Source organism: Drosophila subobscura, chromosome J, assembly GCF_008121235.1.
Source record: "Drosophila subobscura isolate 14011-0131.10 chromosome J, UCBerk_Dsub_1.0, whole genome shotgun sequence".
Classification (NCBI taxonomy): domain Eukaryota; kingdom Metazoa; phylum Arthropoda; class Insecta; order Diptera; family Drosophilidae; genus Drosophila; species Drosophila subobscura.
The window spans coordinates 1,810,405-1,826,661 of record NC_048532.1 but is presented as its reverse complement, the minus strand read 5'-3'; the positions used below and the strand labels follow the sequence as shown (position 1 = coordinate 1,826,661).

At 41.8% G+C, this 16,257-nt stretch overlaps 1 protein-coding gene across 1 annotated transcript in view; it reads left to right on the top strand.

The window, feature by feature from the left end:
* The window catches only part of LOC117893877 (frizzled), a 101,059-nt gene that overhangs the window by 32,927 nt on the left and 51,875 nt on the right, over positions 1-16,257 (top strand). The window contains exons 2-4 of the mRNA XM_034800649.1: positions 2,031-2,150; positions 10,590-10,784; positions 11,124-11,349. Coding sequence (XP_034656540.1) covers positions 2,031-2,150; positions 10,590-10,784; positions 11,124-11,349 — 541 coding nt within the window. The remainder of the gene's footprint in view (positions 1-2,030; positions 2,151-10,589; positions 10,785-11,123; positions 11,350-16,257) is intronic.

The window sequence follows — 16,257 nt, the reverse complement described above, 5'->3', positions numbered from 1 at the left end:
TAACATTACCATTGGCTCCTGCAGTCCCTTTTGCTCTCTCCCTTGGAGGAAAAAACGCAATTTGCGCCGCTAACCTAACGATGATTGCCAAAAACGATGAGCGGACAGACGTTGGGGGGAGGATTTTAAATTTTTAATGGGAATTTGAAATAAGGCCCAATACCCAGGCAGGCACGAGGACGAGTGCGAATACGAATACGACAGACTGGGGCAGACAACACTTTTGGTGGAGTTTGCTCTTTGACAGAGAGACTGACGACGGCTTCTGTTGCTCTGTTTCCTCTCAGTCTCATGCGGAAGGGCGTCATGGGCATGGGCAGGGTGAGGACCTGCAGTGTCTTTCAGTCAGAGTTGGAACGTCTCTGCCTCGTACATGTACTATGTACATAAATATCTAAAAATGGAATAGAAAAAGTACAAAGAGTTCAGATTCAATAACATTCTGCTCGTGTTACTAATTATTATATGTTTATGTAGAATGGTTTTGCCTTTGGTCTTAGCATACGTAATAGCAGATCTTGCAGGGTATCTCCAGTCTCGATTACTTCTTGATTAGCCTCTCTCTTCCTCTCATCAATTGGGTTCGCTAGCCAGACGCCAGCCTTCCTGTCTGCGTATGTGTGCGTGCTATCTAAAATTCAAATCTCCTGCGGTTTACAATGCGCCAGAACAGAACAAACTCCACTCTTATCTCGCTGTCTCTCGCTCACTCGCTCTTACTCTGTCTGTCCCGCTTACTTCCACAGAACGTGGCTTAGGGCGCCTGTCTGCCGTTTTTGCTGTTGTTCGTCCGTTTGCATTGTTGCCACACTTCGTAATGCAATTTTTTGGGGGTTGATTCTCCTTCAGTTGTTTCGAGTTCAAGGTTGAGTCGGGTCCCCTGTTTCGGGCAAACCTCATTAAGCTGCAGTTATTGCGATGAGATTTTAACCGAGGGCTGCAATAGTATTCCCTGTTGACGTTCTGTGATGGTTTCACCCTGAAGATAGAAAATGTATCTTTTCTAATATTTTTCAAAATCTTTTCCACAATATATCGTTACTTCTCGAGATACTGCGGGGTCTTCTAGAATGGGTAAATAGGGATACCCGGTACTCGAAGAGTAAATAGGGTATACTGTATTTGTGGGGAATAACGTTTCCGACCCCATAAAGTTTATACATTCTTGATCAGCATCAATAGCCGAGTCGATAGAGCCATGTTTGTCTGTCCGTCTGTCCGTCTTGTTTGTCCGCTAGTTCTCAGAGACTATAAGAGCTAGAGCTCTTAGCCGAATTTTGCCTCCAGACTGCTGTATGCTCACACTGATACAAAATTCATTTTAATTCTGTCGAAAATCTCCCACAGCCACAATTTTGAAGATAAGAGAAAACTAAAAATGCTTTTCGATAGGGAAGGACCATATCTATCAGATCACCGAATTTGATCAGTTTGGACCAATATTACAGCCAGAATGAAGAAATTAATTTGAAGTGGCTAAAACACCCCGTCCCGCAGCCTTTTTTTGTTTTTTGTACATTCTCTCATCCACACTCTGCTTCAGGCAGTGTGCGGCTCTAGAGGAGGGGTCGAGAGCTGATCTTGATGTAGATGACATATTTAGAAAAAATGTAAAATGTAAAATTTGAAAAAAACCACTAAGTCCTACTGAGTACCGGGTATACAAGTTGTGACGAAAAGCGTCTCACCCGTCCCTTCTCGTTAAACATATGTATGTACATACATACATGTACATATGTATGTATATATGTACATATGTATGTATGTACATATGTATCTTCAAATTGATCCTTAATGTATGCATCCTTTAAGCTGTGTACATATCCTGTGTCCTCATTACATTAGCCCACTCCGCAGACCACATTCATATTCGTTTCCCATAAGTCTCCTCCTTTAATCCCCTTTAATTACAACCCATAATCCCATTTTGCCCACATTTAATTTAAGCCTTATTAATTAATCGCTGCCAGCAAGGTTAGGTTTGCGCCTATAGCAATTTACTCATTTGTATCTCCTTTATTTCTCTGCAGGATCTCCACGACTGCGGAGCCCCATGCCACGCCATGTTCTTTCCAGAGCGAGAGCGGACAGTTCTCCGCTACTGGGTGGGATCCTGGGCGGCGGTTTGCGTGGCGAGCTGCCTGTTCACAGTAAGTTTTTCATCCAATTTTATCGTTAAATATTAAATCGTAAAGAAGTGCTCGTAAGGCCCTTGGACCATTTCCATTCTCATTTCGCTGCCACCAGCAAGCGCCACCTTTGTTATCCTTCGCTGAGTGCTGCCATATTTTCTTTAAGTAGAGCTCAAAGCAAACATCTTTTCCAAGCAAAACGACTGAATCCTGCTGCTCCTCCAGCAAGTCTATTATAAAGGGGGACGGGGAGGCGACAGCGAGGGTTAGAATGGCAGGACGAGGTCGTTTGGCACTTTGGCAAATCCCACGCTTTGACATATTACCTGTCAGTGCATATTTTTCAATAAACTTGGCAAAACATATGCAGAAGCCACCCTCGCACATCCCTCTCAGAGCACCCTGCGGTGCTCCTGGTAAGGAGGATGCCACCTTGATGGCGTAAGGGAAGGAGCCCAACAGAATGGCGGACAGGGTGGAGCTGAAGCTTGCCTTAGTATCTGAATGTATCCATAGATGGAAGGGCAAATACCAGAGAACAAAAGTAAATTTCAAATATTATTAGAATTGCCCTTTGATATTCCGGAATGTCCCCACATGCCTCAATGTGTCTCATTCCTTTGACTCGGAGGAATGAATGAATGCCTCAAGCATGTATGAGCTCTACACTAATATTGGAAATAGTTCTTGCATTGTAATACTTGGAGTTTCATTCTCTCCTTTGTGTGCCTGATGTGAGAAGAGGAACTCGGGAAGGGAACGGTGGAAAATCATTAAAGCCTTACAGAGGATTTGCCTAGGGTTAGAAAATAGTTAAGAGATTAAAAGTGGAAGGAAATTAAAGTATTAGTTTTTCACTTCGAATGCAATTTTATTTGAAAAATCAAATATATAAAGGAATAATTATGGTGAAAGTAAAAAATGTTCTTCGAATATTTCACAACTTCTTCAATGTTCTTGCAACTCAATTCCAGAGGAAACCATTTACCATAAAATATCCATTTATTTCAAACCGCTTAAGCAATATTTATACTTCCGTTTCGTATCGTTTCGCTTAAGCATATCCAATAACGATAAATCAATCAATTTTGTTGTCTAATTATCTCGTCTGGTAGCGCTGGAACTATTCATCATGTGAAAGGCCCTGCGAAGGACGCTCTCTTCCTTCCCCCACTCTCGATCCCTCTCTTTCTCTTGTCTGTCACTGAGCTTGAGTATATGGAAATCAATATGTTAGTCAAGGATTTTCACATTTACCATCTCTCACAAACCATGCTATAATATTTGTTACCTTTTTTGCGAATTTCAATCATGTTGAAAAAAGAGCATACTTATGTTGGACTAAAAAACCAATTTAGCTGGAGCAGGTTCATGTCAGTCTCTCAAACAAGAAGCAACAAAAATGCAACCATAATGATGACTGAACCTGGTCCAACGCTTATAATTCCCAAGTAATCATTCGGAAGGAGGAAGGGATGAGTGGTGGTAGTTATAGGATGGGAGAAGGGCCAAAAAAGAGCATCTATCAAAGCGGGAAGGGTCCCAGCTTCCGGGGACTCAGAGTGACACACACACGTCATAAAGTTGTGCTACATCCATCAAGCCCTGCAGAGTCTAGGGGCGGGCCACCCCGTGGAGGACAGTGTCACTCACATGTCGACATATTTTTGCATGCTGTCTCTGGTTTTTTCTCGCCCTCCTGCGCCCCTTTCCGTATGTCCCTCTCGTGTCTGCGATACATTTTTGTCATTGCATATAATTTGTCGCCCATTGTCAGCGCCAGATCCTGCCCACGCCATTCGAGGGCGGGGCATATCAGTGCAATCCAGAAGAAGAACAACAACAAAATCCACAACAAATTCTATGCAAATTTCAAAATTGTTTTTCCAAACAGGAGAAGGAACGGGAGAGAGGTTTTCATTTGCCGGCTCATTCTACTTACTTTTTACGATTATGAGTATGCTCTCTCCGAGTGTTCATTCCCATTTTCATTCTCATTCGTCGTATATTTATTTTTCAGGGTGAACATTTTGCATTTTTCAGCTGGAGCTGAGTTCATGCAAATTTTCTCCATGCTTTCCCATTTATTTTTCCTTATTCGCTGTTATTTAGTCAACTGCAGCAATTCCACTGATTTGACTATTTTTTTTGTTAATTTTTTTTTGGATTTACTCATTGATTCTAATACATAAAAATCATTGCATCTGAAATAATTTCTAGAGTTCTGGTTTTTATGAGACTGGATCAGAAACTTAAGGATCATCAAACAATATTTAACTTTTAGTTTTATCACAACTGCAAATTTCTATCTCTGGTGTCAGTGCAGAAATAGTTCCGTATTCTAAGTATGTACATACATATATACCCTAGTAGCAACCCTAAGTTTCTCCCTAAATTTCCCTCATGGAAAACCGCAAATCTTCCGGCCCAGCTCCCACATGCTAAATGCACATGGGAATGGTTTTCCTTTGGCTTCCTCCTCCGTTTGCCATTTTCCAGCTTATAGTTTCGCATGCTTATATTTTTGATGCCCCTGCGAATCGTAGTCAATACATCTCAATAAAGTCCCCATGAAATGTGGGCTATGTTTGTTTGCCTGTTTGTTGATTTTAATAAACTTTCTCTCTCCCTCTCTATATGTGGTATGTGTGTACATAAAAACTGCAATGCCACAAAAATATGTCAATGAAAATGGCAATAGTAAAATATATATGACAAGAGAGAGCATTAGAAAATTGCAGTTGAAGCTTATGAGGATAAAAATATGTACATACACACATATGTACATACGTATGTACATATGTCTGATCGAGTATGTATGAACGAGTATGTATGTATGTATGTATTTATGTACATATTGTATGTATGTACGTGGTTGATGGGTGAAAAAATTCAGGAAAAAGGATGCACATGATTGTTTGCCTTTGTACTTGAAATACTTCACATTTATTTAGATTCAGCTTTGACATTTCTGGGAATTTGGTATTCAATGAATAAAGTGCTCAACTATTTTAATGGAATGAGGAGAGTGGGAACGGGCATGCAAGTTTGGGCATTTTAAAGAAATGCCTTCTAAAATTGATTAACGTCTCAGTGGAAATTTGGGAAAACAAATATACAAAATTTGTAGGGGAAAAACTTTTAGAACAAAATATCAGCAAAATATACACATATTTAAATTTAATTTGATATAATTTAAATTTTTTTGAGCATAGAATTTCTTGAGTCAACTTTAAGACAACCAGGGAAACAGCTTTCTCCTTCCAGCATCCCAGCGTTGTATCTATTCCCCAACCAATTTGGTCTGACAGCTCGAACTTTTGGCCAACTTACAGATACTAACCCGAGGAAAACCTTAGGGCTTTTCATTTCCACTATCAACTACAATTATAAGAAAACAAATTTTATTTCAATTTTCGCGAAACTAAAATTGAAGCAAATATTTTTTGCACCCGAAACTTCTGTCTCAAGCTGAGGGCTCAGAATGGCTCAGACAGGTAAAAGTGTCAGGAAATTTCTGAAGGGAAAACTTGCTGCCATGCGGCGACGGGTGAGGTTACATAGGGTCTAGAAGTGAGTGGTGGAGGGGAGGGGAGGTGGAGGTGGGAGTGTGTCACATCAACTGTCAACAATCAACACCTTTTTCATTAAACGCGTTAGATGAGATGAGACAATGACTCGCAGAGTGTGCCTCTCTATCTCTCTCTGACTTGACATTTGTTTTCCAATGAAAAGCGAAAAGACGAAATGACAATGTGTGTGTGTTTGGGTGAAGGAAAATGGGATGGAAAATGATAGCTGAAAGCGGGAAAACTGGCTGCCTGGTGGGGGTTGGGTGCAGAACAGCAAATAAACATAGAGGATGTTCGTTTGTCGTGTCGTTTGTTGCTGACTTGGATAACTTTTCCTTAATTACAAAAACCTGAGCAGGGGAACTAAAATTGGAAACCAGAAAACTGCGAGTAGCACTGAGAGAGCGCGACACGGGGAGCTGAGTGTTCAGTGAGCCGCAAATTTGCATAGATAACGTGGATGTATCTGTTTGATATTCAAATGGTGAGACTTATGTAACTATCCGAATGCTGCAGAGAAGGAATCCTTTGAGAGATCTACAGTGCATATAGTGGCTTCAATTATGCTAAATGGTTTACTCTAAATATCACTTTAAATATTAAAGTATTATTAACATCCCAAGGCAATATCTCTATCCCCGCTAGAACCTAATTAAAATACTCTCGTTTTATGATGTGACATTTTTTATGCTTAGATTTTATATTAAAACAATTAATAATTATTAAATAGGCAAGTGCTCGTAATTTTTAATCACTGAAATGTATATTCCATAAACGTCAAAGCTGTCAGAGACAGCTTACACAGCGAAACCTCAAAAATGTACCGCAAATTTATGCCGCAACCTGACTGAAATGATTATGTTAATAGTTAGTTGTTCTAATAGACGATCCATTCCACCCTCTAGACCGACTGAGACCGACGGCAAAAACTATCTCATTGCTGATGTTTCCCAATGCAAATTTATGCAGTTTTTGTTTAAAGAATTTTTTGTTGCCAGTTGAGTTAAATCTAATTTATGCAAAATTCAAAAACTGCCAACCGCTGGCAAAGCTCTCAAAGCTTTTCGGTGGCTTTTAGTTTTCAACACCACTCGAACAGTCGGCGGGAGAGAGGGTGTGCTGCGGATTGTCATAAGTGGGCGGTAGGTGGGTGTATCTACTTTAGTTTTGGGGCTGACTTTAATGACCCAAGCCAAGGAAATTTATGAGCGCTAAAATTTAAATTAAACTTGTTCTTTTTTTGTTCGCTGTTGACCGTGAAAGGCGCGGTACGAGCTAAATAATTTCTGCCGAGTTAAAAGAAGCCTATGCGAAGGCGGTGAATATTTGGTACGTGTACAATGTACACACATACATACATATACAAAAGAGTTCAATTTTTGTGTCTGGAATGTTTTTTGAATGACTCTACCCTGGGGGTCAAACGAAGATGTTCATTTGATTTGACTGGTTTGACTGGTGCTTACAGTTATTTTTATATATGAGAAGTAATACAAAAAAAAACGAGAAGGGACGTGTGAGTCGTTTCTCATCTGCACCTTAGCGGTGTTTTACATTTTTTCTTCATCTGTCATCTACATCTACAACATTTGTCACACCAACACGCTCCTTTAGCTCGCCCCCTTCCCTAGACCCACACACTACAGACTCACTGCGCGAAGCAGAGTGTGAATGAAAGAATGTGAAAAAAAAACAAATATAAGCTGCGGGACGGGGTGGGTTTAGCCACTGGAAATTAATTTGTTTATTGTGGCTATAATAATGATCCAATTTGATCCCAATGTGATCCCATTGATAGATATGGTCATTCCCTACGGAATGGCGTTTTTAGTTTTCTTTTACCTTCTTTTACCTTTTGCGGTGGCGGAAGGGGGCGTGGCTCATTTTTGAAATACACTTGTAACAGTGTGAGCATAAAGAAGTCTGGAGCTGGAGTTTGGTGGCTCTAGCTTTTATGGTCTCTGAGATCCAGGCGCTCAACAAGACGGACGGACAGATAGACAGACCTACAGATGGACAGACGGACGGACAGACAGACATGGCTCAATCGACTCGGCTATTGATGCTGATCAAGAATATATACATATACTTTATGGGATCGGAAACGTTTCCTTCTGTGTGTTACATACATCCACTTTGTGCACAAATACAACATAACCTATTTACTCTTCGAGTTCAAAACACCCGTCAAAATATGTACATACATACCAGCTCGACTTCAGGATTGTTTTTTCTGTATTTGTTGAAGGACCGTTTGCAGATTGAAATTTTGTGTAAAACGTAAGTAATTCAGATACAATTTGATACAACTACTTAAATGAAACACTGAACTGACCTGATAATAATGCATTACATATGTGTGTTTATATGTACATATTTATGTATATATTTTACCCAAAAACAGACTCACTATTCACTGCATAATTGTAATTACGTCTTCGAAGCCGTCGGCAAACTCGAATTCCGGAAAAAAAATAAGAAAAAAGAGTTTGGTTTGACCAACGCGTTTACTTCGTATTTTGCTCGGCTGCCGCAGCGGCAGAGAAAAACGAGAAGGGACGTGTGAGACGCTTCTTACGCGTCACAACTTTTATACCCGGCACTCAGTACTACATCTGCAACTTAGCGGTTATTTGTCAAATTTTACATTTTTTCTTCATCTGTCATCTACATCTACAACACCAACACGCTCCCTTAGCTCGCCCCCCTTCCTTAAACAAACACACAGCAGACTCGCGGAAGAGGCAGAGGCCGCGCGAAACAGAGTGTGAATGAGAGAATGTGAAAAAAGCAACAAAAGCTGCGGGACAGGGTGGGTTTAGCCACTGCAAATAAATTTCTTCATTGTGGCTATAATAATGATCCAATCCGATCCAAATTTGGTGATCTGATAGATATGGTCATTCCCTACGGTTTTCGCCTTTTTTCGGGGGCGGAAGGGGGCGTGGCTCATTTTTTAAATACACTTGTAACAGTGTGAGCATAGAGAAGTCTGGATGCAAAATTTGGTGGCTCTAGCTTTTATGGTCTCTGAGATCCAGGCGCTCAACAAGACGGACGGACAGACGGACAGACGGACGGACGGACAGACGGACAGACAGACATGGCTCAATCGACTCGGCTATTGATGCTGATCAAGAATATATATACTTTATGGGGTCGGAAACGTTTCCTTCTGTGCGTTACATACAACCGTTATCCGCACAAATACAATATACCCTATTTACTCTTCGAGTACCGGGTATAACAATCCCAGCTTGCGCTAGTTGACATTTGTCATCGAAGATCGAAGATTTCTGGTACTGCAGGGTAGGGCCGAGCCCTGCTTTAGAAATTAAAGAAATTAGAATAAACGCGTGCACAGTGGCAAGGGGTTTCCTCGTGGAAGCGATTTTTTCTTGTTACCCTCATTCTCTGGCCCACTTCTTTGCATTTCCATGTCTGATTACGCGCCCACTCAGCCAGGCCAAGGCGGTCTTTTGTCTACGGCAGAGACATGCCCCAGCAATGATTGTGCTGGATCATTATTCTACTCGAACAAAACTATCCGCTAGAAACAGTTGGGTTTGGGGCAAATGGAGCTGGGAATACTCAGTCGCATCGCATGTGTGTGCTTGAGTTTGGGTTGTTAGCATTGCATTAATGTGGCGAGTGTTAATGTTACCACGACTAGACCTTTGAATTATTCATAGATGCAGAAACGCACTTCTCAGGCTGAGACTCTCTATCGCCCTCTCGCTCCCTGTCTCCCACTGAGCCGAAAATGTATTCATTTGGAAATCGTTTTTCTCCTCTGAAATTATGGTAAGCCAGCTTACATCTAATTTCCACCTACGCATGGTCTTCTCTCCCCTCTCAACCCATTCCACTGTCATAATTTACATACATATGTATGTATGTGTGTACATATACACATCTAAGAAAAAGTGTGCTGGGATTCGTAAAGGATCGGAAGGGACTGTCGTCGTTGTCACAGGGTGCCAGTGAGTCACTTCAGTTTGTAACTCGTTTTGTCAACAGACAGAGAGAAAAGCTGTGAAATTGAATTGAATTGTTTATATATGCCAAGCTGCAAAACAAGCAACAAAAGTGGAGTTCCTGCCCATCGTTTTCCCCATCCACTTCCCCCTCCCTGCCACTTGCTGTCTAGCAATTTGTTGTGCCACGCATGGGAGGCGTGGGGGAATCTGTGGAGGGGTTTTGTAGGTGTGACCAACTACAAATGAAACGAAATAAGCTGAAAATGTTTCGAAAACATTTGGAAGCTCCAGCAGAGGCCCGACACGCCCACAAGCTATGCTTCAGTGGGCGGGCAGGGAAGAGAGACGTCTGTGGGTGAAGTTTCCTCAAGTCGGGGAAAAACGTTTGTAGACTTTGTTTGTGCCACACCCACACATGAAATTTGAGAGCAAATTCAAGTTTCACTTGAAGATGGAAATAAAGAAAAGTATTTCCCGGAAACCATTGGCATTGGATATGCATATGAACATACCAAAGAGATCCTGCCAAATGATACAAAGCAAATTAAATCAGTTATTGTTCCCATCGTCATTGTCTCAGTTAAAGCTAGGACCCCTTCCAGCTAAGCACATTTTTGGCCATATTCATTAAGGCCAACCCTGAAGAAGAAGCAAGCGAAACCTTGCGAAACAAGTGAGACCCCTCTCGAGGGTAAATGCCAAAACCATCACAATCAGCTAATGTGTAGTGGCTAATGACCAGAAGGCAGAGCTGCAAAGATCCTTAATAGGTCTCAAGACTCCTTCTCTCTCCCCTGAGCCTAATGCGATTTTAAGAGAATCCCAAAGAACCTCGGGTTAATTAAGGCAAACATAATTAAATCTAAATTTATATTTAATATCCTGCATTCTTTTTCTTCTTCCAGGTGCTCACCTTCCTGATCGACTCGTCGCGCTTTCGCTACCCCGAGCGGGCCATCGTCTTCCTTGCCGTCTGCTATCTTGTCGTCGGCTGCGCCTACGTGGCCGGCCTGGGAGCAGGCGACTCCGTGTCGTGCCGCGAGCCATTTCCTCCGCCAGTGAAGCTCGGCCGTCTGCAGATGATGTCCACCATAACCCAGGTAAGAGGAGGCAAGACCCATTCGATATTCCCTCGCAGAGGGAATCAATTTTGATCATTATTGCTGTATTCATAAATGCATATGTACATCCGTTGGAATATTCAGATTTAATACAATTTCATTGTCAATTCTTGTCAAACCACAAAAGATGCGAATACATCTATGACACCATTAATATTATAAATCCCGAAAACTTCAAAGAAAGTTATGATATCTACATATGTATGCATATCATTTTGAATACTCTGATCAAGATTCAATTGTGTAACATCATGCGCATCGCAATATTATGACCACCATATGAGCATTATCACTGTTTTTGTGTTTTTTTTTTTGCAGGGCCATCGTCAGACAACCGCCTGCACCGTATTATTCATGGCATTGTATTTCTGCTGCATGGCCGCCTTCGCGTGGTGGTCGTGTCTCGCGTTCGCCTGGTTCCTGGCCGCCGGCCTCAAATGGGGCCACGAGGCAATTGAAAATAAATCGCATTTATTCCATTTGGTTGCCTGGGCGGTGCCCGCACTGCAGACCATCTCCGTCCTGGCCCTGGCTAAAGTTGAAGGTAAGACCACCCACAAAAAAATATTATTATTGATTTACTAAAGCAGCGACCTTGAACCTGTGGGGCATTTATCCATTATACACATAAATCTCTATCTGTAACACACTCCCAAAATAGACCCCCATTTCGTCAGTTTGGAGGCAATTTCATCGTGTAAGGCGAAACCGTCATTAGGCATCATTTGTGGCATTAGCTGTCTCTGTATCTCTTTCTCGTGGCTGAAGTTCAGCCACCATTTCGGACCGGATGAGGGGAAAACTTGAAGGAAACCCTAAAAAATAAGCGATGAAATAGGCCCAACGGTGGGCTCTTTGGGACAGTGACGAGATTCAAATGCGAATGTACATTGTACATGACGAAAATTTGTTGAGTTAATTTAGAATTCAAAATTGAATTAAAAAATATCCACAGAAATCGACAAAATTTCACACCACATCTTCTGAAACTTTACCAATCATGAAATTCTCCTATGGGAATACATGTCCCAAGCCGATTTAATTTTTAAAATACTGAAAAAGAATACTATTAAAAGACCAGTTGAAATATGTTGACTGCTAGAAACCGTTCCTGTACCACTGTACGGTGCAGAGTGCGTGTGCCGTCCGTTTCATAGTCAATTTTGTGGTTCATTTGAAATTGTGGCCTCAGCATGGGTTGGGTATTTGGTTCTGCCTGGATACTGAGATAATTTCGAGAGGAGCTGGGGCGAGCTGGGTTTACGGCGGCGATTTCTAAACAATTTAATGACCTACGTGGTCGAAAGCAGACACGAAATAAATCTTGTCGGCCACCAAAAATGCCAGGCTAAAATGTTCACGTTAAACTGCCGTACAAATTTGTGGACTTTTGATGAGTTGGCGCTCAGGCTATATTCGGATAGTTCTTGGGTGAAGTCAAAGAACAAGACTACAACTAATTCGCCTAACGCGGTCTCTCTAATCCTCTCTCCTTGACAACACGAGAACAGAACTAGAGTTTTTTCGGCCATTCTTTTCGTTCATTTCACATTTTCTGGCTAATTAGACTGCGGCTTAATGACTCAATTGTGTTTAGCATTATGGAGCTCTCGAATTTCGGAGCCGAAACTCCTATAGCCATCTCCTTGTAACACACAACACCCACTCCCACGCTCGTCTTTCTCCTCGACTTTCTCTGGCTTTCCCTATTCCCGACAATTTCCAATATGACCCGACGGCAGTAATTAAATACAGCAGCACATGATTATGCCTTGTTAGACAAATCGAATGAAAGTCATAGACTATTTGGTTGTGGGTTTTGCTGCTAAGGGGGGAGGAGGGCACTTATTGCCAAACATTAGCTAGGCCTCCTTAATGGACAGTTAGGTAATTTCGGCTCAGACGGGAGAGACAGGGAACGGAACGAGTACGAGTTCGAGTGCGAGGTTGTGTTTGGGCTTAACACTGGGTTACTGCTGCATTTGGAGGCCAATCGTGGTGGAAATTATCTGGCTTAGGCAACGCTTTGTGAAATGTGGATTTCGTATGAAAAGTCAATCAATGTGAAGGGGAAATCCCATGAGAGAATTTTATGGATGAAAGAAAGAACTCAACCACGAAATGTCTAAACCAAGGGGAGTTCCTATAAATGGATGATTTATGGATACATTTTCCTAAACAATATCACCTAATAGTATTCCAATATCATTCGACGAATGTGCGTCAAGAAACACATGTTAATTTATTCTTTCTCTTCCTCTTGGAACCCACAGACCGTACATCTCTCATTTTCCGTCTAAACTTTGAGAAACAATTTCAATATCGAAGTTCATAATTGCTTTGCGATGAAAAATGTTTCAATTGCTTGACAAATATAATCGAAAATGTTCACTCTAGCAAAAGACAGGCCCAGCCAGGCCCGCTAATGCATGCAAAATGCCAAAAGCCATAAAAAGCATATTTCCCCCCATCGCGTCTTATATAAAAACATTAACATCCGAGAGCCAAAGGCACAGATTTATGGTGGAAATCTACCGAAAAAAGACGACTTAATGTACTGCAAAAGACTAACGGGTGGGTCTGGGGCCTGCCTGCCACTCCTTGTGATGGTTCGCCGAGAAAACGGAAAATGGAGAGGAGAGCCCGTTCAGGATCCATTCAGCGACAATTAATGTTAAATTTAAAAATACATTATTTTAATGTGTCGTCGGTGAGAGAGGGAGATGCCAGCAAAGACAGTTGTTACTGCCGTTGGTCGTTGATGATGGAGAAATGGAGAGAGCAGCTACAGTGCTTTAGGTAAACAGAAACATGGCAGAGAGGCAGAACATAGACAGAGGCAGAAACAGAGGCTTCAGGCTCGAAGCTTTTGCCGTCGGCTACGTGCATTGAATTTGTAATTTGCGCACGTTCGTTGCAAACATTGAATAATGCTCACAGATATACCCTTCCCTACCGTCCCATCGCTTCCCGGCGCCCGACACTTCTAGAAAAGTGAATAACAGAGGGAGAGCGTACCAAAAGGGAAGCGAAAAATTTGTATTGACTGCGCAGCGCGTTGGCAGCTCATTTGATGGATTTCCCTTTTAAGAGAGTGTAGACTGGGAAGTGGAAGTGAGCAGCACAGAGATAGCCAAGGCTTATGAATCACCTGCATGAATGTCCAGCTGAGGACACTTGCTTCCTTCTGACACTTGTTTTGTGTGTGGCATACAAAGCTAACTCAATTGGTTAACCGTTTCATTCCGAACAAACATTCACACACTCGCACATTTGTTAATACATATGTACATATGTACATACATATGTACATAGATACATACTCGTGTGTAAGTAGTCCTTTGAGGGGACCAGAGGCAAACATTTTCTTTACTTGTCTATAATTTATTACCATTTATTTTTTACTGCTGCTCAAAAATGATTTTACATTTGTAAAAAGAAGAAATATGCAAATTAACGGTGACAGAAACAGTGGAGGCAAAGAAGGCAGAGCAAAGGAAAATTAACAATTTGTTGCGCTTTAGCAAAATTATATGCCTTGCCAGCCAGTGCAGTCAAAGAGAGTTCTCTTCTTTATTATTCAAGTTATTAAAGAGCAACCCGGAGAAGGGAGTGGGAGTGGTGAGGCTGCCATGAAAATTTATCCAAGGCAGAAAGCAGAGCTTGACAACAAGGTGTGGGAGGGAGACAGCTTACAGCCGAACGAAGAGCGAGAGCAATTGAGAGCAACGAAACTTATTGAATGGCATAAAAATGCTACCGTATGAATGATTTATAAAATGTAATGCTCAGGCAGGAAGCGGACAGTTGCAGTAGAGTCTGATGAAGGCTTTTGGTCAGCCAAAAGGGAAGTCCGCTTAAAATTGTATGCTAGTGCGAGAGGAAATTCAGTTCAAGGAGCGCTTCACAAAAGCCTTCACTTTGCGATGTTCTTGAAACTCGCTTTCTTGCGTTCTCTTCCTCTCTCTCTCTGTCCTTCTCTCTCGCTGTGGCTGCATAATCAAATAATGCGCTTTGCCATTGCTATGGCAAACTTTTGCCAAACATAGCAGCCCCCCACACAGGGCAAAGCGAAACGAAACGAAATGAAATGAAAGAGAGTTAGAATGTTGATGATGAGCCGAAGAAAGAGCAGAGCAGGTTCGGGGAATGGCAATCGCATGCGAGTCACATACAGCGGCTGACGATGCGACACTCGGACAGAAGACCGCTCTTCTTGCAAGGAATTCAAAAGCAAGCTGTGGGCCACGAAAGAGTCGACAGAATCAACACCCTGCTTTTAAAGCATCAATTGCGGATAGATCTTACTCTTAACCAATAAGTGACTGTGAGTGCAATTCTCTATGCTGAAACTAAACAATTTGTGTGTAATAATTGCACAATTTTTTGAAATTGTAGTGCGCCTCAACTACCCTCATTTGATGAAATGCTCAATTCCTTAAAAAGAAGCTACAATGCAGTTGGACAAGCTATCAGCAGCAGCAACAACGACATACATAGCAGCACGAACAATGTGCGTTGAATGGCATGTGGCAAAAGTTATGGAGACTTTGGCGCGTAAAACCGGTAGCTAAAATGGCTGCCAATGACGTTGGAGCAGGGGAATGGGGTTGAGGGAAACAACAGCAAAAAGCGTGAAACGTGTGCGTGAGCAACAGCAGCCACTGATACGCAGCTTGAGATACCGTGATGTTGTTGCTACATGGGGGTACATGACTACAACTTGCTATTCGCTTGGCGCTGCCTGTTGGCATGACTACTCTGGAATGAGTGAGACCAAAGACAATATTAGCCAATCTAATGTACATATGAGCGTTATCCATCTTATTATACCCGGTACTCGAAGGTACCGAAGGGTATATTGTATTTTTGTGGAAAAGTGGATGTACATATGTAACGCAGAGAAGGATACGTTTCCGATCCCATGAAGTATATATATTCTAGATCAGCATGAATATCCCAGTCGATATAGCCATGTCTGTCTGTCCGTCCGTCTTGTTAAACTCCCAGAAAAGAGACTATAAGTGCTAGAGCCACCAAATTTAGCATCCAGATAGCTGTATGCTCACAATGTTACAAGTGTATTTCAAAATTTTGCACCACCCCCGCAAAGTGAAAAAATCTGGGGTATCCACAATTTTGAACATTAAGGAAGAAAACTAAACGCCATTCCGTAGGGAAGGACCATATCTATCAGATCGCCGAATTGGGATCAGATTGGATCATTATTATAGCCAGAATGAAGAAATTAATTTTCAATGGCTAAGTTGTGACGTGTAAGAAGCGTCTCACACGTCACTTTTCGTTGTTGTATTGTCTTTGGTAGACTTTTTAGAGTGTCGAGAGGGGATCAATGATAAAATACCTTTTTCTATTTTGATTTGAGAATATTTTTTGATTTCATTTTCAACTTCAGAGTATGTACATCCTCGGATACCTTTTACCTAAATTT